The following is a 20,948-nucleotide window of genomic DNA, read 5'->3' as shown; positions in this document are numbered from 1 at the left end:
TGCAATGTTTTCTGTTAGTGTAGCTACATTTGAAGAAAAATCTTACCTAACCCAGCAGGAACTGCCTTTCCAGCTGCATCTGTGTTGTCTGAGGCAGCAGCTGGTATAATGCTCGTTGTAGCTGCTGTGACATTTTTCTGCATAACTTGCCTGGTGTGAAGGAGAAGGCGAACTGCTGATCCAGAAGACTGTGGTCATCCCAAGGGAATGCCAGTAGAAAGAGTTCCTACCAGCCCACAGGGTGTGGAGACTTTTGCACTAAATGTTATCTGATAGTGACAGTGGTCTGACCCTCTTGATCGTGGTCGTGTATTTGCGTTATTTTATGAGCTTCTGGACATTAAGGCAGCCTCAAATGGGAAAATGCTTTGTAATGCTTTGACTGAGAGGACACTGCAGTACTAAAAAAAATGGAAACATGCGCATTATACTGTTAGGAGAAGTTGAGCAAACATCTTCTTTTTCTCCTCCAGCTCTGTTTTTTACTGGTTTTTTTTTTTACATATTTTCATGTTAATGTGGCACATTAATGGTGATGCCACATTCACCAAAACTGCCTAGCCCAGGTCCTACATTGGAGACAAATACTGTGGGCTTCTCACAGTGCTGCTGCCACACGATTTATCCTCCCAAAAGGCATGCGGGGAGCAGAGCCCGTTTTGCCAGGTGACTTTTAGAGGTGTACCCTACCCAGCTTTGTGCTGCAGCCTCTTAATTCTTCCCTTCATTTGGCAACTGGTAGGATGCAGAAGATTCCACTTCCAAAACAGGGAGCTGTAGTGTGCAAAGAAATGAATTTCTTTTTTTTAAGGCAAACTGCTAAGCTTCACCACCAGTACAAAATTTTGGTGTCAACAAAGAGATTATCTGCTGCAAGTCTTTTCCATCCATGTCTTCTCTTGTTGCTCTCGTCACAGCTTCCTGAGTCAGCACTGTCAGTTCCCACAACAGCATCTGTTCCACTTGGGCTGCTCCAGTCACTGAAAGCCTGATTTCCTTCTTGGTGCCTGAAATTGCTTTGCTAGATGGTGGAAGCAGCTGGGATTGATTCATCAAAAAATTCCAGCAGAGCTCAAACTGGTATCTTTGTTAAATTGCTGCTTTCAGCTAGAGCCATAAATAATTTGTGAAAATTATGGGCTCATAGCCCAAATCATGGGAATGCACTTTTATAGGGCAGGATTTCTCACATACACCACTGCTCTGCCTCCCACCAGGAAAACGATCTCCCAGTAGGCAGTGAACTCCCACCCTGACGCTGAAATTAAAGCCGAGCTGCGGCTGGGCTGGGAGCCAGGAAGATTCCACCCCAGCTGCTCTGCCGCCGAGTGGGTCAGTCCCCAGCCCTTATCTTTGTGAAGCAGCATGTGCAAGCTGGCAGCCAGGAGAAACAGGCCATAAAAGGCTCACAGATACCAAATGCAACACGACCAGCATTTTTAAGGGACATTGGGCAGCATTTGTGCAAAGCCTGGCATCCACAAGCCTTCAAACTTTGTATTTTGAAGTCCCACTGATACCGCATTAGCAAACTGTAAAGTAAAAAGACAGCCTTTTCTGCCTTCCCAGTGTCTGTTACTAAGAATAAAATGGAAGATGCCAGTGAAATAAGATGAAAAAAGTAATTATAACTTAGACAAGCAAGACAGGATTCCAGAGGAAATCCATTTCTGTGAGCTTGAACCCAAGATGATGACCTGCACAGCATGGTGGAGAGTACAAGTCTGATGAGGAGCGGCCTGAGGGAGCTGGGGGTGTTTAGCCTGAAGAAGAGGAGGCTCAGGAGGAACTGTATCGCTCTCTGTAACTCCCTGAAAGAAGAGCATAGCCAGTGGAGGGTCAGTAACAAGTGACAGGACAAGAGGAAATAGCCTCAAGTTGCACCAGAGGAGGTTTAGACTGGATATTGAGAAAAAAATCTCTTTCCCAAAAGTGTTGTCAAGCATGGAACAGGCTGCCCAGGGAAGTGGTGGAGTCAGCACCCGTGAAGTGTTCAAAAGGTGTGTGGATGTGGCACCTGGGACCATGGCTTAGTGGGGGGTGTGGCAGTGCTGGGTTTATGGTTGGACTCCATGATCTTAGAGGTCTTTTCCAAACTAAATGATTCAGTGATGTCATGCAGTCCTGATTTATGAATTTTCCACTAAAAGCATTCAAAGCTGGGTTTCCCACATACACAGATGCCTTACGTAAATTAAATGCAGAAAGTTAATGGTAAACAGGACAACACATTTTCAAACCACTAAGCTACCCTTCTTTCATGTGAGGTCAGCGTTTTCCTTGCTCTGCTAGATTCTTTTCCCTCTTCCTTCCGTCTAACTAGGATGAGGGGTTTTTGAACATCGCTTAGGGGTGTTTGAACATAGTTGGGTTTTAGCAGATTATTTGCCCTTCCTTTGTAGATTGCCATATCTCCCTGTGGCTGCAGCTGTACTGGCACACTGTTCCTACACTTGGAACCATCTGAGAGAACAGAAACTCCCCGTACTTGGGTGACTGTCATCTGACGTCCTCTGTTCCCCCTTCAACAGAGATGAAAGATGCAAATTATCTTTGTGCATGACTAGAGTCCTTTGTTTTTCTTTTCATTCTGAGATCAATCATCTTATAGGCTATTGCAGTGCAGAAGCCCAACAATTATCCAGAATTAAAGGACAGCGGGTGAATGGCATGAATGCCTCTGAGACGACACAAAGAGCATGAACTCTGGTATTTTTGAGAGCAGAAAAACCTAAATGTCTCAAACCTGGGGATGGGAAGAAAAAGTCAACATCTGGATTTCAACAACTGAAATAACCCTTGCTTTTTATACAGATTTCTTTTCCAATTCCCCTTATGTTGAAACATGGTGTGAAATAGGCAGTCCCAAGTACACAATACAGGCTGGGTGGAGAATGGATTGGGAGCAACCCTGAGGGGGCAGCCCCTTGGGGGTGTTGGTGGGTGAGCAGCTCAAGTTGACTTGTCCAGAAAGGACACGGCTGCCTTTCTGGGCTGCAGAAATTCTGCATTCTCCCCCTCTGCTCTGGTGAGACCCCACATGTAGCGCTGCATCCAGCTCTGGGGCCCCCAGCGTGAGCATGTGGACATGTGGAGTAAGTCCAGAGGAGGCCACGGATGCTCAAAGGGCTGGAGCACCTCTGCTGTGGAAACGGGCTGAGAGAGTTGGGATTGTTTAGTCTGGAGAAGGCTCTGGGGAAACCTGAGAGCTCCTTCCAGTAGCTGAAGGGGCTACAAGAGAGCTGGAGGAGGATGCCCTTTTGACAAGGGCATGGACAGGACAAGGGGGGGATGGCTTTAACCTGAAAGAGGGAAGGTTTAGATTAGATGATGAATTGTCATCTGCTTGCACTGGTAAAACTGAAGAAGGAAAGGAAAAGCTGTCATTTCTTCCATGATCCAAACCAGGAATCAGAGAAAAATCTACAGAAGAGAAGGCAACTGCAGAATGCTCTCATTAAGAGATTGGAAATGTTACAGCAGCCTTACATTTTCAGTTTGTTTTAGGCATCTTGAAATTACAGATGGAATAACTTTTCCACAGCCCTGCAGTATTTGATTCTCGATGGCAATACAGAAGGCACTCACTCTTTGCCTGGTATGTTATATGGAAGGAGGTCAAGGACAGCATGAGGGGAACAAAATAGCAGAAATTTGATCCAGTACTTAGAAAAAGAGAGAAAGATGCCAACATTTTGATATTGAAAGTATCAACTGTGCCTACCACACCATCCATTGTGGTCTGGAGCCTATGGACACCATTTAAATTAGAAACAGTACTGAGATGACAAACTGCACAAAATACTGGTGAAGTGCAAAAATGAGAGGAAGAAAAAAGTCTGTAATGAGCTCACTCAACTTGTCAAGCATCTGCCCAGACACAGCTTCCTAATTGAGACATCCATCAACCCTGTCTGCTGGGAACTGAACTGAGGATGCTGAAGACAAGTCAGACGATAGCAACTCAGCTGTCAGATGGGCAGGAGATTTTCAAAGCAGTGCCCTAAAGGTGAAACACCACAAACCAGTCTGTAAGAGCAGAAGCACTAAGGAAGTGTATTTAATTCAAGAATACCTAAAGCAGCAGCAAAGTTTTATGGTTATGAGCCTTTGGGCTACAACTTACCAGTGCTAAAAAATTAAAATCACAAAAACCATGCAGTAATCTTATTAGCCAAGGACCATGCAGGCATCCATGTTCCCTCATATTATAAAAAAGAAACAGAATAGCATGAGTTTGCCAATTTTATTATAGGAAAGCATGTAAGGGGTTATTTACACTAAATACAACTGGAAAGTATTTCTTCACTGCTTTGTTTACTTGCTAAAAATACACCTTTTTGTAAAAAGAAAAAAACCCCAACTGATTAATGAACACAGGTAACATTTGGCTGCTGCACTAGAAAGTTTCACATGTTAGGTCCTCCTAAAAAATCCTACCAAAGGATTGCTACAAATCATAGGAGGTTCCTCAGTCGGCTGAGCCTGGCACACAGAAGTGATACACAGACACGCTTCCTGACAGGAATGCCAGATGGGATCATGTTTTAACTAAATTCTTGCCCCTCTGTACTCCCAGCTCACCTGCAGATGGGAACACTGACAAGCTGCCCAACTGCTGCTGAACAGAGTCTGTTTGGCTACTTGAACTGACAAGAAAGACTTGAAGTACCAGAAGTGCTGCTGAATTGAAAAACATTGATTTTCACATCCCACTAAGACTGGTTCAGGCCAGGATTATCACACAGAAATAGATCCTGTAAAACTTAGAGGGAAGTGGTTAGGAATTTTCCAACTGGTACTTAATCCCATTGTTCCTCAAGCTGTACAAAGGTGCAACAGGAGACAAACTGTTTTGGTGCTGTAGCTCAGTTAAACTCCACGTCCTGCTGACTGAAGTTCTGCCACCTGCATAAACAGGATCCTCCTCCCCCTGCACCATGAACAACCTGTGCCCTCCCCAGAGCTGGACCAGCTTCAGCACAGCCACAGAGGATGTAGAACAGCAATTAACAATTTCCTTCCGAGGTGCTGTTCCCACACAAGAACAATAGTACTTTTTAGAATATTATATTTGTGTTAAGAAATTAGGTACCAGTGCACAAATGCAAGTTTTAGACATTCAAAAAAAACCCCAAAACCAAAAAACAAACCCAAAAAACCCCAGAAACAAACCAACAACCCTCCACAAAATGCTGAACTCCTCAGCTTCCCTTCAGAGTACTGTAAAAATAACATTGATTTATGTGCCCAAGTATTTACATAGTAAGTACATAGCAGAAAACCTAGAGGCCTTGGAGACAGACTTTTGATAGGTAAAAACTGAAGGTACGGCCCAGCGAAATTACTACTGGAATGCTGATTGAGAACTGTCCTGTTTCTGTTGAGCCAATATAGAAAAACCTGTGTTTCCTTGAAACCACTCCTAACTAGCCAAGTAACTCCTGTATTTGCCTGCTGCTTAGGACACCGCCAGCAGCTTTATTTTGACATCTGACTCCTTTTATGCACATAAAAGGCTGTTTTGCCTTGGTTTGCTGCTATCTGGGACACAGCATCTTGTTTTCATGTAACCCAACAAACCCCATAAATAGGTTTCTTTCAGCGCCAGCCTTCACCGCCTGGCAGGTTTGGGCATTATATACACCTTGACAGGTTTGCTAAAGGGGATGGTCCCCTCTATGCCATTTTCAGAGGGTGGGAGAGCCTCTGAGCTGTCACTCCAGGTAGATTTAGGAATTCTGGTAGATGCTTTGCTCTTGTTGGAATTGTAAGCCAGCAGCAATCGCACTTCAATCTGACATGGCTCTGCAGAGAAAAAAATAGAACAATCCAAACGTGATTGTCGTTGCACAGTGAACAATCAACATCAAATGAACTTTAATTTCATGTATGCTGGGTAAGTACAGAGCTGTTCTGGGCTGACCAGAATCGAGTCTAGTGTCTGAAAACAAACCTCTGGCATTACATTCAGCACAGCAGAACTAAGGACTGTTCTAGGTTTATCCCCCTCCGTCATCACTTAAGAAATTTTACCACTAACTTGCAACTTTCAAAAATAACTGTTTGAAAGTAACTTCAATGAAATAATAACAATCATTAAAACCCCCACAGAACTAGCAGGCCCTGCTCACTGTATTTATGTCAGGATCAGCCCAGATGACATCTGCTAAGACTTGTGGCACAGCAGATTACTTGAAGATTCTCTTTTGTTGGAAGTTTTTGCACGCCAGACAGGCTCTTCCTCTCTTTCACCAACTCTGCAGCTGGGTAGAGCAACGTTACTAATACTGTCCATAGGATGATTTCACTTTACTCTTCTCACTGTGGTCATAACAAAAGTGGGGTTTCAGTATACATAGTATTACTCTGGACTTAGTGCTGGACTTACATCCCCAACAAAATTCTCCTTTCTAGACTGAAAACCAGGTTTGTTTAAGTTTTCTTTATGGACTGTACTGATTTGGGCTGGGATAAAGTTAATTTTCCTTCATAGTAGCTCGCTTGATGCCTTGTTTTGGATTTGTGACCAAAATAGTGTCAATAACACCGGGATGTTGTAGCTATTCCTGCACAGTGTAATACCCAGGAGTTTTCTCACATTGCCCTTCTGATTCTCTACCTGTCCCACTGGGGGGTGAGCACCAGGTGGTGTGCCGGGGCTTAACTGGATACCAGGGATAACCCACAACAGGACTACATTAATGAAACCTAAATTAAACCTGCTGAAACCCACAGGATTTTAAGATGCCCTATCCAGAACTGCAGTGGGTCTCCAGCTGAGACATCATCAGCACCAGACAGAACACAAGAAATAACCCTTTTGCACAGTTACTCCACACTTTAGCCAACACCTCCCTGAGCTCACCTTTTCATCACTCCACTCTTAGTTGCAATTTGGAGTCACCTCTTTCACTTCTGCTCTACACCTGGCACTTAATCCGTGCTTTGCATTCTCCTTCCCAAGCACACTCTTTCTACTGGCCTTTAACAAGTTTCATGGTCTTGCATTAAGGCAATTTCTCCACTTTGAATTCTGACCATTTTCTGAGCCCTCCCCAGCTCAGTGTCTTCCCCTTGTTTTATATGCCCAAGTGCCAATGTCAAAGTTAATGTTTAAAATAATGCCTAGAGGAGACACCAGAAGAGAATCCCTCAGGGCCACGCTTAAAATGCCCTTCCAGTGAATGCTGCAGAAGTAGAAATAAGGATTTCAGCTCCATCTGGTGAAGTACAGGATCAACCCTTAAACCCAGATACTTCCAGTCCTAGAAACAGTACCATGTTTTCTTCTCCAAAACAAAACAAAGACAGCAGGATGAGTGAGTACACCATGGAAGCACTATACAAAAATAAGTATCTGACGGAGCACAGCAATAAACAAAATTCTGTTGGTTAAAAAAAAAAAAATCACCCAATTCAATGAAGAATTGCTCAAAAAAAACCTCTCAGAGGAAACCCCCACATTTGAGTAAAAATGTAGGGATTAAAAGAAAACAGGACAAAGGGAGCTGTGAATGAAATACACTCTGCTTTTGTTGTTTGAAGTCCACAAGCCAGTTACTGAAGTGCTTCCATGGGGAAGTGTGAACAGCAGCTGAGACTGAAGGTGAATGTTGGAGTCACATCATTATCAGAGCTAAAGGGTGGGATTTTAGGGCATTAAAAGGATGGAAGTTTAATCAGCAGTGCAATTGTACTGCTGTACTGCTCTCTGCCATGCTCAAACACCTGTCAGACCCAAAACAATGACTTACAAGGAGTCAGTGACCTTACTGTGACCCCTTGCCTTTACCTGAGGATGCAGACCTGGCTCCTACAGCTGACTGCTCTGCACACGAGTGGGTGACCTCACCTTGAACTCAGCTCTCATGTGAAGGCTCCCACGGCTCTCCCAAGACAGCAGCCCCTCTAATTCCCTATGGAGCAGCAGTGCCTGGTAAACAGGGAGCTGTAACTGCTCAAAGGCCTGACTGACACTTAAGGGCAGCACCAACCACAGCTGGAAACTCCAGGATCCTCAGAGCCCCCCCAGACTGTGGGTACCCTACTTGTGTCTAATAAAAGCACAGCCACACAACCACGTTAACTTGTATCATTAACGTTACCTGTCCAGGCTGTGTGCGAGAGGTAAACCTGAGTTATCAGCCTGTGCCTTCCAGGGCCAGGATTTCGGAAGTCAGCTGGTTTAGGATGGATTAGCTGTGCTTGTCCATCTGGATACAACACCTAGAGGAGAACCAAAAAAAAAAAAAAAGCAAAGGAATGACAACTGGACTGGGGATCTGTCTGCACAGTGTGTTCCTTGGGTATTTTCTGTTTGAGTTGGGAAAGCAAGAAAAGTGGGCTTTAGCTTGGAGCCAGGAGTTCAGCTGCCCCAGATGTAACAGCCACATGCTGCAATTCAAACCCACAGCACAGGTGGAAAAAAGGCCACACTGGCATCAGCTGCTTCTTCTGCATTGTAACTGAGGTTTTTGTTTTTTAGTTAAGCAGTGACTTTGCATATTTTACTTGGATCATACCACTCCTACCTCCTCAGCTGCATCTAAAACTGGTGATTCAGCAGCAGGAAGAAAAGCTGGAGAGCCAAGAGCCTGTGTATTTTTGTGCCGCTCAGAACAACTTCTTTTGCTCCTCCTCCTCCTCCCACTAGACCAGCTGGAAGTTCACCAGCATTAATTGGTGTTTGTGTCCATAATGTGCACAGTGCACGAGGAAGAACAGAATGACATCCAAGCGCTCAGAGCAAACTCTCAGAACTGCACCCAAGTCAACTCTCAGTGCACTACAGACAAACCAGGTTCTGAATGTGGTCAAAACACAGAAATCCAGCATTGTTACTAATAAAGTGTATCATTATCTGCAATCTAAAAGTATTGACATCCTTAAAGAAACTCCCCCCAAGACACAATCTTGTTTGCATTTATGTCAAGTGACTTCTTACCTGAACTTTAACAGTTCCTTGAGGATCCTGCACATGTTCCACAGTTGCATCAACATCCAGCGCCACAACCAACCCTGATGTAAACCTCAGGGGATTATCAGATTCACCAGTAGGCTCAATGATATTTGCAGTGGCTTTATGGAGCTGTTAGGGGCAAAGTGATTGGCAAAAATAAGGAGGTGGGTGAAAGAGGAAAGAAAAAAAAATTGTAATTAGTACTGTTCTTAACAGAGATGTGCATGAACTTCGGATTTTTTTTTTTTATACTTCCAGGAATTACTAAGTTTTCCAGGTTTTTAGCAGTAGTCCTGAGGATACTAGATAAGAAGACAAAGAAGAAATAAGTAACACTTGAGTCTGACCAAGACCCTGAATTCTAAAAGCTTCATGGTATATTAGAAACTAGTCAAGATGCCAAGACAGTCCACAAGGATATTGCATTTTAATTTTCTGTTACACCAACCTGCTCTGGAAGAGGAAGGTGGAGGAAGGTACTTTGCCGCAGTGTTGTCTGAAGAATCTTGACCACTTCTGAAGGCTTGGATGTCACAAGTCTGGGCATTAAGTCCAGCAATTTATCTACAAAACTGCCTTGCATATGTGGGAGCTCAGAGATGAAGCATCTGTGTCAAGAATAGATTAAAAATCAAATACTTTTTTCAACTTTTTCCACAGTATTATTATTTTCAGTCAAGCTAGTTAATCCTTATATTAAGTTATAATGACAGAATCAGATACCTACATTCCTCTTCTGATGTGTCTCATACGTAAGAGATGACTTTGGCTACACGTTGGGACCATGCCTCATGCTCAAACTGACACCATCAAGGGCTATGTGGTGTGGGCAGCAGGTCAAGGAAGGGGATCCTCCCCCTCTTCTTTGCCCTCCTGAGACCCCACCTGGAGTACTGTGTCCAGTTCTGGAGTTCCCAGTGTAAGATGGACAGAGGAGGCCATGAAGATACTCAGAGGGCTGGAGCACCTCTGTTATGATGACAGGGTGGGAGAGTTGGGGTTGCTCAGCCTGGAGAAGAAAAGGCTCCAGGGAGACCTCATTGCAAATTTTCAGTACTTAGAGGGGGCTTATAAAGAAGAGGGAAAGTAACTTTTTACATAGGCAGATCATGATAGGATAAATGGGAATGGTTTTAAACTAAAAGGGGAAAGATTTAGATTCAATGTTAGGAGAAGATTCTTCACTGTGAGGGTGGTGAGGCACTGGCACAGGTTGCCCAGAGAAGCTGCGGATGCCCCATCCCTGAAGTGTCCAAGGCCAGGCTTGATGGAGCTCTGGTCTAGTGGAAGGTGTCCCTGCCAATGGCAGGGGAGTTGGAACTAGATGTTCTTTAATGTCCCTTCCAACCTACACCATTCAATGACTCTGTGTTTCTATGATTTTATGACTCAGCAGGGAATTGGATAGCTAGTCCAGAGATACAGGCATCCTTAGCTGGCTGAGCAGAATTTTATTTCTAGTTCTGATTAAATTCACATTTATTTGTATTCCATAGGCTTGGCAGCTGTGGCTGGTTAACTGGTAAGAAAAAGGGACCAAATCTGCCCTACCCCAATGCTCAGCTGGAGCTGGAGAATAGAACTGTTAATTTCCTGTACATCTTTCCCTCACACTGAGCCTCAGGATCAGCAGAACTCATCACTGTTTCATAGAATCAGAACCATAGAACGGTTTGGGTTGGAAGGAACCTTAAAGATCACCTGGTTTCAAACCTCTGCCACGGGCAGGGACACCTTCCACTAGAGTCAATCTGTTCATGCAAATTGACACAATACATCTGTTCTCCCTGGAAGTAAAGGTGACTACTCAGAGGTGGCAAAAACAGTAGACAGGGCCAGGAAAGATATTGCAGAATTCTTGTCTGACTTATTGCTCCATGTTGATGGCATCAAGGGTAATCTGTTTTTTTATTAATCTTTGAAAGGTCAAATTGCTATCAGGACTCCAGGAGACAGAATAACAACAACAAAAAATTAAGTATTTATCAAAACAGCATCCACTCAAAGTAGATAAATCCTTAAAAATACAAGAAAAAAAAATCAGCTATTCTATAAAAATTAATTCAGAGTACATGTTTCTGAAGTACCAGCATAACATCTCTATGTTAAGGACTTCAACTACGAAGGTTCTTCTTGCTTTATTATTATCCCATGACAGTTCCCAATGTAGGACAGCAGGGAAGGGAGATGTGAAGAGATGAAAAACAAAGTGAGTATCCCGTGATGACAATGGTGGTGGGACTTTCTAACAAAGTGAAGAAGCAATGGAGTTTGTCACCTCTGAAAGGAATCCACTTCTTGTAGGAATTTTTCACACATCCCAAAAAGGGGTTCCACTCTGCAATGAAAATAATATTCCTTGGTTTACTTTTAAAGGAAGAAAAATGGCTCTACGGCTATACACATTTAGGTGGTTTGGAATCCCATTAAACCTCCTAAAAATGGAAGTATCTTACAGTTTTTGAACTAAAAAAGTGTTCCTCACTTGTCTATATTCCACTCCCACAAAAAAAAAAAACCATTTGCATAAGGCACTAATTAAGTTCCCAAAGCCACTGTTAGAAAATATTCATTTTCTACTTATAAAACAGAGGTTAAAAGGCAAATATACTATGGACTTCCATAGTAACACAGTAAATTGATGGCAACAAACCTGAAACAGAAGTAAATTAGGACAGTAACTAATTTGCTCTAATTCTACCAGCTGGAGTTCTCATTCTACAACCATGTGTCACTTCTTTAACTTCAGCAGCCAAAACAAACCACTTGGAGCCTCTCGTGTACCTAAGCCTGCACAGGAGCAGTTTCTGAGTCCCCCACACAGTAGTTGCAGATCAGTCAAGAGGACAATACTTTCCTGATGCTAAAAATTCAGCAATGAATACTTAATGAAGCAAACATGATTGGTGCATTCTTTTGATACATGACTTTTCCTCATTTAAACAGGTCCCAAATATCAACTCTGTTTTAATCTATTTATATGTTCATAAATGAGAGAACTCAACCCCCAAAACTCATCTTCCCAATAGTTTTGTCATCTAATTCAGGACTGTGTAGCTATACAGCTGTATCAAAGGCAGAAGAAGGTTCTTCGTTCTGAATTACTTTAGCAAATGGTTATTGGCATGCTGCCCTGTCATGTGTCTAATTTATCCTTGCTGGTTTTTTTAAACAAAACTTAAGGACAGTAATCTTAGAGCTAACCCTAAGAAGATCCTTAGACCAGGTCATCCTTACCCTCTTGTGGTGCGGGCAGTCACTATCAGCTGCAAGGCCTTTGCTTGCAGTCTCATGTGGTGAATAATGACCACTTGTCTACTTTCCACTCCGCTGTACATGAACTCCATTTTGTAAGTTTCTTCCAGGATCTGCCAGACAGACAGAACAGGGATAAAAAACCATCAGACTGTTAAACTCCAGCACAACTATGATCACCAGATTCTGGTATTTTTATCTCATACCGAGGAACACATTAAGCAGACAAGAGGAAGTGCCCAAATTAATACAGTTGAGTTCAGTATGACTGTGTAGAGGCCAAGAACTTGCAAGTTCTTTAACAGGAAATACTCCCTCACCTTGCATGGATAGCAAGTGACCTACATTCACCATCACAACAGATAACACTTTCCAGAGGTTCACAAACTACTCAAGAGGGCACTCAAGAAAAACAGTTCAATCAGAGAAGATTTCAAAAGCTGGATGGCTTTTGTTTCTACTCATCAACAGCAGAGAAGGCTTTGATGCAGAGCAGTATCTGTCTATTACATCTTAATTACCTTAAGACTCAAAATGTCAGCAGAGTTTCCCAACAGATCCATGAACTTGCTTCTACCCTTGATTTATTATCAGATTATTTAATAGCTTGCTTGCTTCTTTACCTTTTCTTAGGGCTTACCTTCAGTTTTCCCAGGATCTGATCATTTATATATCACAGAACCAGAATATCCCAGATTGGGTGGGACTTCCAGAGGTCATCTAGCCTGGTCCCCTGCCCAGCGCAGGTCTCAGATCCAGTTAGTCAGGGCCACATCAAATTGCGAACACTTCCAAGGACAGACATTCCCCCCACCTCTCTGGGCAACAGTATTTAACCATCCTTACAGTAAATTTTCCCTTTATAGCTGATCAAAATTTCTCATCGTTTGCTGACTGCCTCTTGTCCAGAGTAGTCTGGCTCTGTCTCATTTATATCCTATGATACAATGGTAGACAGAAGTAAATTCATCCTGAAGCCTGCTCTTCTCCAGGCTGGACAATTCCAGCTCCCTCAGCCTTTCTTTGCAGGTAATGTGCTCCAGCCCCTGACCACACTGGTGGCCCCCTGCTGAACTTGCCCCAGTTTGTCAGCATCCTCCTTCTACTGGGGAGGCCCAGCACAAAACACAGGCTTCCAGATGTCATCTCCCCAGAGCTGGATCATTTCCCAAACCAAGACATCTCAGCTGCCATTGGCCTCCTGTAGTGCCTCATATTCAATGTACTGAACATGATGAGGCTCCTGTCATCCCAGTTCCCCAGTCTGTCCACACCAGCAGCCATGCCCTCCAGCATATCAACTAGTTCCTCAACTTGCAGGGGCCTCATCACCTACTTATTCAGCCACAATCCTGCAAGTTTGGTGAAAAAGAAATGATGGGAGACTGTATCCAAGCTTTGCTAAAGTCAAGTCATGCTAAAGTCAAAGATGCCAATGCCCACTGCCCTCCCCTTGTTCAGAGCACCAGTACCCTCACCACAGAGAGCAGTGCTGGTGGTCAGCCATAACTTGTTCTTGAGAAGTGCATTTTGGCTGTTCCAAGTAGCTTTGTTGATCTTATTTAGAAACAGCTTTTAAAAGTAGTTGGTCCATAACCTTCCCCAGGAAAGAGGCGAGGAAGACAAGCAGCCCACGGTTTTCTGGATCTTCTTTCTTACTCTTCTGGAAGATGAGTGTGTATTTGCCTTTTTGCAGCTGTCACGAACTTCCCTCCCTCACCACTCACCTTTTGAAGATAAGGAAACTTACCCCAGTTTGGGGGACTAAGATTTACTTGGACAGACTATGGCAGTGGAAGGCCAGAAGTGTACTATTGTTCTACGGCCAAGGAAGGACTCCTACCCAAGGACTGGCCTCCATGCAGGCTCAGCTGCTTCCACCTCACCTGCTTTGCTGCAGCAGATGCCAACGCATTCTGTTTCAGGTACAGAGGAGCTGCCACATTCCACAACTTCTCCTGCAAGGCCTACATGAAAAAACCATGAAATGATGATAAATATCTAATTCAGTCTAAACAGTTGGTTGAAAAAGCATGCCAAAGCTTTTGTGCTTTTAAATACAACACAGGGAACCAAAGCTCCCAAAATATACATTGTTCTATAAAGACACAGAGATACCTATACAACCAGAAAATATAAAAGAAGTTGAGAATAATATTAACAAAGCTGTGAATGAGAGACTCGTCAAGCCAAACTCCTGGTACTTCATGAAGAAAAACAACAGCCCACTGCATTATCACACCCCTGAGACCAAGATCAGGGCAATCTCAGAGTGCAGGCAAAAAGTGGAAACAATAAAAACTCATAAACACAATTCCTTCCACAGCCACATTTCTGAACTTTCCTGCTGACAGTCTCTGCCCCACCAAAGATCCTGGAGTTGCTACAAATATTGTGTCTAATTCAACCACTGATATTGGTATTAAAAAAACAAACCAAACCAACAAAAAACGCCAAACAAAACCCCAACCACCTACCACGCTCTGTTTGCTTTTTGATTGACGTTTTATAAAAATGTAGAAAGCCTGACTGGATGATTGGTATCACTGCCTCCTTTTTGAAGCTGCCTGTCCCTAGATACAGCTATGCACAAGGATGGCTGCAGCCAAAGCTCAAGAATGTACAGACTGTATCCTTCACCCAGGCTGGCCCAAGAATCCCAGTTAACTACCTCTAAAATCACAGGGTATGTAGAGCCTTTAAAGGTCTGGAACCTTTTGATCCTTGAGAGGCTGGGAAATGAAGATACTTTTTCCCCCAGCAGCTTTTTTTCCTGTTGGGGAAAGAAGCGACTGGACAGAAATCTACTGAAAAGGGCTACTCAGACGTTCAGGTTCTCTCTGCAGTATCAGAATTTCTAATTGTATTGTATGAGTGGAAGGTGTCCCTGCCTGTGGTAGGGGGTCTGGAATTAGATGATTCTCAAAATCCCTTCCCACCCAAGATATTCTGTGATTCCTGGTATTATCAGTTACTTTTCATTCCATGCACGTTACCGACTCCTCTGCATCACTGATCTATTGACTGTTCTACAGCTCAAGCCAAGAATGGCTGATACAGCTTTTACCCTTCTTCCAAACAGAGCACTCCTCTGCCAGATGCAAAAACCATCTGGTTCACTCCAGTCAAACCCTGGAGAAGGGCAACAAAGCTATCTCCAAATGCTAGTCCTCTGCCTCCACAGCACATTTCACTTGGTATTCAGCTGGATTGTACTGAACTGTAACACTGCTCATCTGAAACACCTTCTTTGGGTGATAAACATATTCCAAGGATTTGAGACCTGCCATGAGATGTGCCAACTGGCAGCTATGCATTAGCAAAGCACCTGAAATCCCTCCTTGGTTTTACATAACAAAGCTTTCATGGAGTCCCTTCTGGAAACCTGTTTGCTGCTTGCTTTAGTTCTTGCTTTACATGTATGTAAGTTACACTCAAACACCAAAGAATGCCAGGAGACTTAAACACTACTGCCAGCTCACAGCCCTGAGCAACCTGATCCAGTGGAATCCCTGACCACAGCAGGGGCATTGGAACTAGAGGGTCCTTTCCAACCCAAGATTTTCGATGGCTCTATGAAGCAAAAAATTAGTTCCTGTTTACAGCACGAAGCTAACTTTGAAAAGGGGCTTTTGCAAAGGGTTGCTGTCATGGTCTAAGTAGCCACTTCACCTGCTAATACTAAACAGATAATTTCAGCACTATGAAGGAAAGCATGACTGATATTTAGCTCAATCAAGTCTTAAAAGCTCCTTTGGCACTGGTGCCAATAAAGCTGTCTGCAAATCACTGTCAATAAAAATTGCACTCATGGCAGCAGTCTAACAAAAAACATTCCAGTGGCCACCAGCAGGGAAAAGTTACTCTCCTAACACAGTTGCCCTCAGCTGTCAGATGATAAACTCTGCACTGACAAAATGCACGTGAACCAACATAAGCCCTAGGTACAGCAACAGAGGTCTGCACTGGCAAAGTTACTGCATAATTATTTGCCACAGGAGGGAAACAGGATTATCAGAAATCCACAGAACCTGTTCTTTCATCACACATCGCTTTTCAGCATGAACATCAAAACAAGAAAGCACGCCACTGCGATGGACTGGGGGCATTTTTGAAGAACAGTACAAAAGAAACCAGATGAAGTCAAACCTTGATGAGGAGCAGCTGACACTGAAGGTAAGTTGCAGTGAAATCTGCCATCCCTGCCAGTTCTGACTGCAGTTCCCCAAGTCTCTGAAGATCACTGAAGCATGTGGAAAAAAAAAAAAAGAAAAAAAATAACACTGAGACAGAGAACAGTTTAATCTAAACACACTCAGAAGGCAATCACAATAAATCCAGCTACTCCTGCTGCCTGCTTTTATTAGAGCAAGCACCAGAAACAGCAGCAAAACACACACTACAAACCAGTTTGCACCTTGGGACTCAGCATGTCCTTTCTTCTGGGAAGCTGGCACCAGCACAGCAGTGGAAGCAGTAAGTCTGTCAACCCACATTACTCTGCAGCCCCACGGGAACCATGCAGAGTGGCAGTTCCAGATTTAACTTAAAACACTCCAGCCTTCAACAGCAGCTAACGACCCATTTGTGTTACACTGCTGGGAAATCACACTATTCATGTTGGCTAAGAAAGGTTGGTTGGAACGTGTCAGGCTCATGCAACCAAGTGTATCTGAAATAGAGCTGCCCTTTTAAGCCAAGCTGGAATCTGATGTACTGGTATTTGCCCAACTAGATGGTGTGTGTTGTCTGGTATTTCTTGTAAATCATACAGCAATATAAGCAGCTTTTAATATGATCGAAAAAAATTGTGAGTTAATGGAACCCAAAAAGGCTTTAGTTCTCTAGTGCTAGTCATGTTTCAGATCCAAAGTGTGCATTAAGAAAACAAAATTAATTTTTGTTACAGAACTGAAAATAGGTTGGCTGACGTGGTTTCAACATGTGTCTGTTCTTCTCTGGATTTTGCTTAGATCCAAAGTCTACTAAAATTGTCACTTTAATTCCACATTTCCTTCTGCATCATTAAAATATTTTTTTTCAGATGATCATTTCCTTTTGTTTATTTTAGATTTATCTTTGCATTTAGGATGCAATTCTGAAACTTTGGCTCGGCCAAACCAGAGAGTTGCTGAGCCCTGAGACATTAACAAAAATCCATGAGATTATCTGTATAACATGCAGCCAAAGAAAATCTTTCCTAAGCAGAGAATCATAGAATCATTTTTGTTGGAAAAGACCATCCAGTCCCACCATTAAGCCAGCACTGCCAAGCCCACCACAAGTGCCACAGCCACAGGTCTTTCAAATCACTCCTGGAATGGTGAATCCACCACTTCCTTGGGCAGCCCTTTCCAGTGCTTGACAACCCTTTCCATGAAGACATTTTCCTAATATCCAAACTAAACCTCCACTGGCATGACTTGAGGCCATTTCCTCTTATCCTCTTGCTTGTTACTGAGGAGCAGAGACAGACCCCCACCTGGCTACAGCCTCCTTCAGGGAGTTGTAGAGAGATAAGGTCCCCCCCTGAGCCTCCTTTTCTCCTGGTTGAACAGCCCCAGCTCCCTCAGCCGCTTCTTCTCAGATCTGTGCTCCAGCCCTTCCCAGCTCCTTTGCCCTTCTCTGGACACACTCCAGGCACCTCAATGTCTCTCATAGTCAGGGGTTGTGCTTTCCTTCAACAACAATGCAACAACAGCCAAGCCAACCTCAACCTTACACAGATACTCCATTTCATCTTTTACCAGACAGCAGTGAAGAGGAGGCTCCTGGGTGCTTAATTCCCATGTCACAATCCATCACAACATACTAATGAGGAAGAGGATGTCATCTCTCAACCAACAGCTAGGCAAATATTCCATTTCCTAGTCTTACACAGCTCCCAATTCCACTAATTCTATTTCCTTACAAATCTTAAACAGATTTCAACATCTCTGTAAGAAAAAAAAAAGTTCCTCTCATATAGATGGAGGAACTAAACCACAGACAGATTTGCTAAACAGCCTTACACTTCTAACCACACTGCAGACTGATGCTCCCCTCAGGCTCTGCAGCCAAAACTCTAAGTCCCAAGTAGACACAAACTCCACAAGGTCTGTTATTTCCTTGGATGGCAATCATGAGAAAGGAGGAGAGAGTTATGTTCCATGGCAGAATCCACTGCTGTGAGTTGCTTCCATTCCTTTGCTCTCAGCAACCAAATTGCTGGTGCAGGGAAATCTTGCCCTCTACAAAGTAACCTTTAACACTTCTGGCTTTGTCCAAATTCTCCCTTCTCTTAATAATGGAAAAGAGCAGCTGGCTTACTATGGTTTCCTGGGGGGCAATCCCATCAGGAAAAAAGCCAAGCCAATCATTTCCATCAACTCAAAAACTGGAAACAGTCATGGCCTGAGAGGTTCCCAGACCTTCATGCCTGAAAGGCTCTGGATGCTTGGCCAAGAGATTACCTGTTTCAAGTGTTCAGTGCATTAAATGCTTTGGGACTATATTTTAGGCTGGCACATAGCAGCTGCAAAACAGCTGAGGACAAACCTCACCGTTTCCACAGCTGGGTTTACAGTGAGGAGCACACTGTTTATTCTCTGCTGCAGATGGGTGTGACAGTGATTCACAGCAAGATACACACAACAGAAGGCAGCTATTTTGAAGGAATAAAAATAATTAAGCTTTTTTTTTTTAATTTCATATTCCAAACAAAGCATTTTGGATTGTTTTTCTAATTCTCAAAATCAGGCTCTTTTGGTCTTTCCAAGCAGAGGAATCACACTGAAAAGGACCCTTGTCAAGTGTTTTGTTTATGTAAATCAGTCTAGAGATGAAATGGAAGAGGCAGCACAAAACCCACACTGAGAAGCAACACCACACACCCTCCTTATCTACACAGCAGCAGACAGCAGCATGCAAGAATGTTGTCTATTCCTGGAAAAGCTCTCTGATTTGAAAACTGATGAGGAATGCCCAAGTCCTTTTTCAGTGGGACTGGCAGCGAGAACCCAAAGCACCAGAAGCAGGTCTTTTCCTGCTGAATGAAAGGCCACAGGACCCAGAAAATGCAAGAGCAAAGGGGACACCACCTTTCCCCCCAGAAAAGCAAAACAAGAAAACCTTGTGCATGTACATTACAAAGAATATGATCAAAATTACAAGGACACAAAACTGAGAATGACACACAAGGCTGTCACCCATAAACCATAAAAACAGAGAGTGTATTTTAGCATAAGTGATCAGTCCAAAAAGAACACCTTTACCTAACTCTTACCACGCTCTGAAAAGTTGCCCCCCCTCACAAATGCACACTGATTATTTTGTGGGGCAGTGCCAGACCTGAGACCATCAATTTGATTTTAAACAGGTCATGAACACTCTTTTAGCACAACAGTCTCTAGAGGAAGGCTCAAGTTAAGTGCTGGACAGCAAATTACAACACTGATATTCAAAAGCAAAGCACCTGCATCAGAGAAATTTGGAATCCTAACACATCTTTCCATAAACAGGTCAGCTTGGGGCCCTACCGGATGGTAAATTCCAGCAGCTCCTGTATGCCCTGTGGGTCGAGGTGCTGAAAGTTGTAAACCCTCTCCAGGCTCTGATGCAGGAACTGCTGGGAAGGATCTTCATGTGGGCTAATACTGGGAGAGACAGCAGAGGACACCAGCTTTCTACCTGGCAACTAAACAAGAAAGAACACACACACCAAAAAAAAATAAGAGAAAAGTCTAACACAGGTAATAACATTTCAAATGTTGCCATATTATTTAACAACGATCAACTGAGAGCTCCAATTCATTTCTCAAATTCAAAATTCATACTAAGGCTTTCAAGTCTGCATCTTTGTTAGTTACTCTCCTCACTTTACAATTCACTTGCAGTAGAGATCCTCAGGTTAAACATCAACAGCCCTTGGAGGGAAACATCTTCCTCATCTATTAACTTTGACACTGTGAAGTCAAGGGAAGTCCAACACCACACAAACCACCATTCATTTTATGAGCTGTGATAAGACTTACAGCCAACTTTAACCCACCCATACCTCTGTGCAGGAAAAACATGCTGCAAAGCAGAACGGAACATATTTCACCGACAAATAAATTGTTCAGGTAGGACACAAGGGAAATGTTGGAAGATCTACAAAGGCCTTTCCCACAGACACACAGCCAGAGCTACAGAAAACTCCCAGCAATACTGCCCTCCCAGTATTCTTACCTAACCAGCAAACCATGTACTATTCTCACTTGAGAGCAACAATGCTATTATTCTCCCCAAAATATTACAAAGTCCATACTGTAACAATTTAACATTTGTCTCTCCTGCCTTAATGAACATTTCAGTATTAATTGCCATGGTGCATAGGAGAAAAACCTTTTAGAATTTAAGTGTTGCACACAGACAGACATGGAAGAGACCAGCAATATTCCTAACCAAGTGACAAAGTGCAAACCAAGTGGTTCAACTCACTCTTAACGGAGGGACCAGGTGAGAGAGACTGTCCCGAAGATACGCGTAATGTCTGAACGTATGGTCAGAGAACAGGGCAGGCATTGTTGGGCAACTTTTAGCAGCATTAAAAATCAGAACCAGAACAGCAATGTCTATTACAAATGGATTGTTAAAGAAAAATAAACAACAGCAAGAAGAGCTCCTTGGGGATGGGAAGTTAAAACAACAACAACAACTCAACAACTCTTTCATTGGTCAGGATTTGTCTAGAAGTTCTTTATAGTTGGAA

The 20,948-nt window shown here is 43.3% G+C and overlaps 1 protein-coding gene across 2 annotated transcripts in view; it reads right to left on the bottom strand.

The window, feature by feature from the left end:
* Positions 1-4,232: 4,232 nt before the first annotated feature.
* Positions 4,233-20,948, bottom strand: part of INTS4 (integrator complex subunit 4) — a 33,421-nt gene continuing 16,705 nt past the window's right edge. For both annotated transcript variants that reach the window (XM_042024185.1, XM_042024186.1), the window contains exons 14-23: positions 20,678-20,811; positions 19,735-19,892; positions 16,367-16,460; positions 14,104-14,184; positions 12,200-12,330; positions 11,241-11,300; positions 9,411-9,570; positions 8,948-9,091; positions 8,109-8,229; positions 4,233-5,808 (exon numbers count right to left, since the gene is read on the bottom strand). In XM_042024185.1, coding sequence (XP_041880119.1) covers positions 5,615-5,808; positions 8,109-8,229; positions 8,948-9,091; positions 9,411-9,570; positions 11,241-11,300; positions 12,200-12,330; positions 14,104-14,184; positions 16,367-16,460; positions 19,735-19,892; positions 20,678-20,811 — 1,277 coding nt within the window. In that variant the 3' untranslated portion in view covers positions 4,233-5,614. The remainder of the gene's footprint in view (positions 5,809-8,108; positions 8,230-8,947; positions 9,092-9,410; positions 9,571-11,240; positions 11,301-12,199; positions 12,331-14,103; positions 14,185-16,366; positions 16,461-19,734; positions 19,893-20,677; positions 20,812-20,948) is intronic.

Source organism: Corvus kubaryi, unplaced genomic scaffold (genome assembly GCF_017639235.1).
Source record: "Corvus kubaryi isolate FWS band 111438036 unplaced genomic scaffold, C.kubaryi_AGA036_p1.0 37260, whole genome shotgun sequence".
In the NCBI taxonomy this organism is placed as follows: domain Eukaryota; kingdom Metazoa; phylum Chordata; class Aves; order Passeriformes; family Corvidae; genus Corvus; species Corvus kubaryi.
This window is presented reverse-complemented; position numbering and strand designations above follow the sequence as displayed.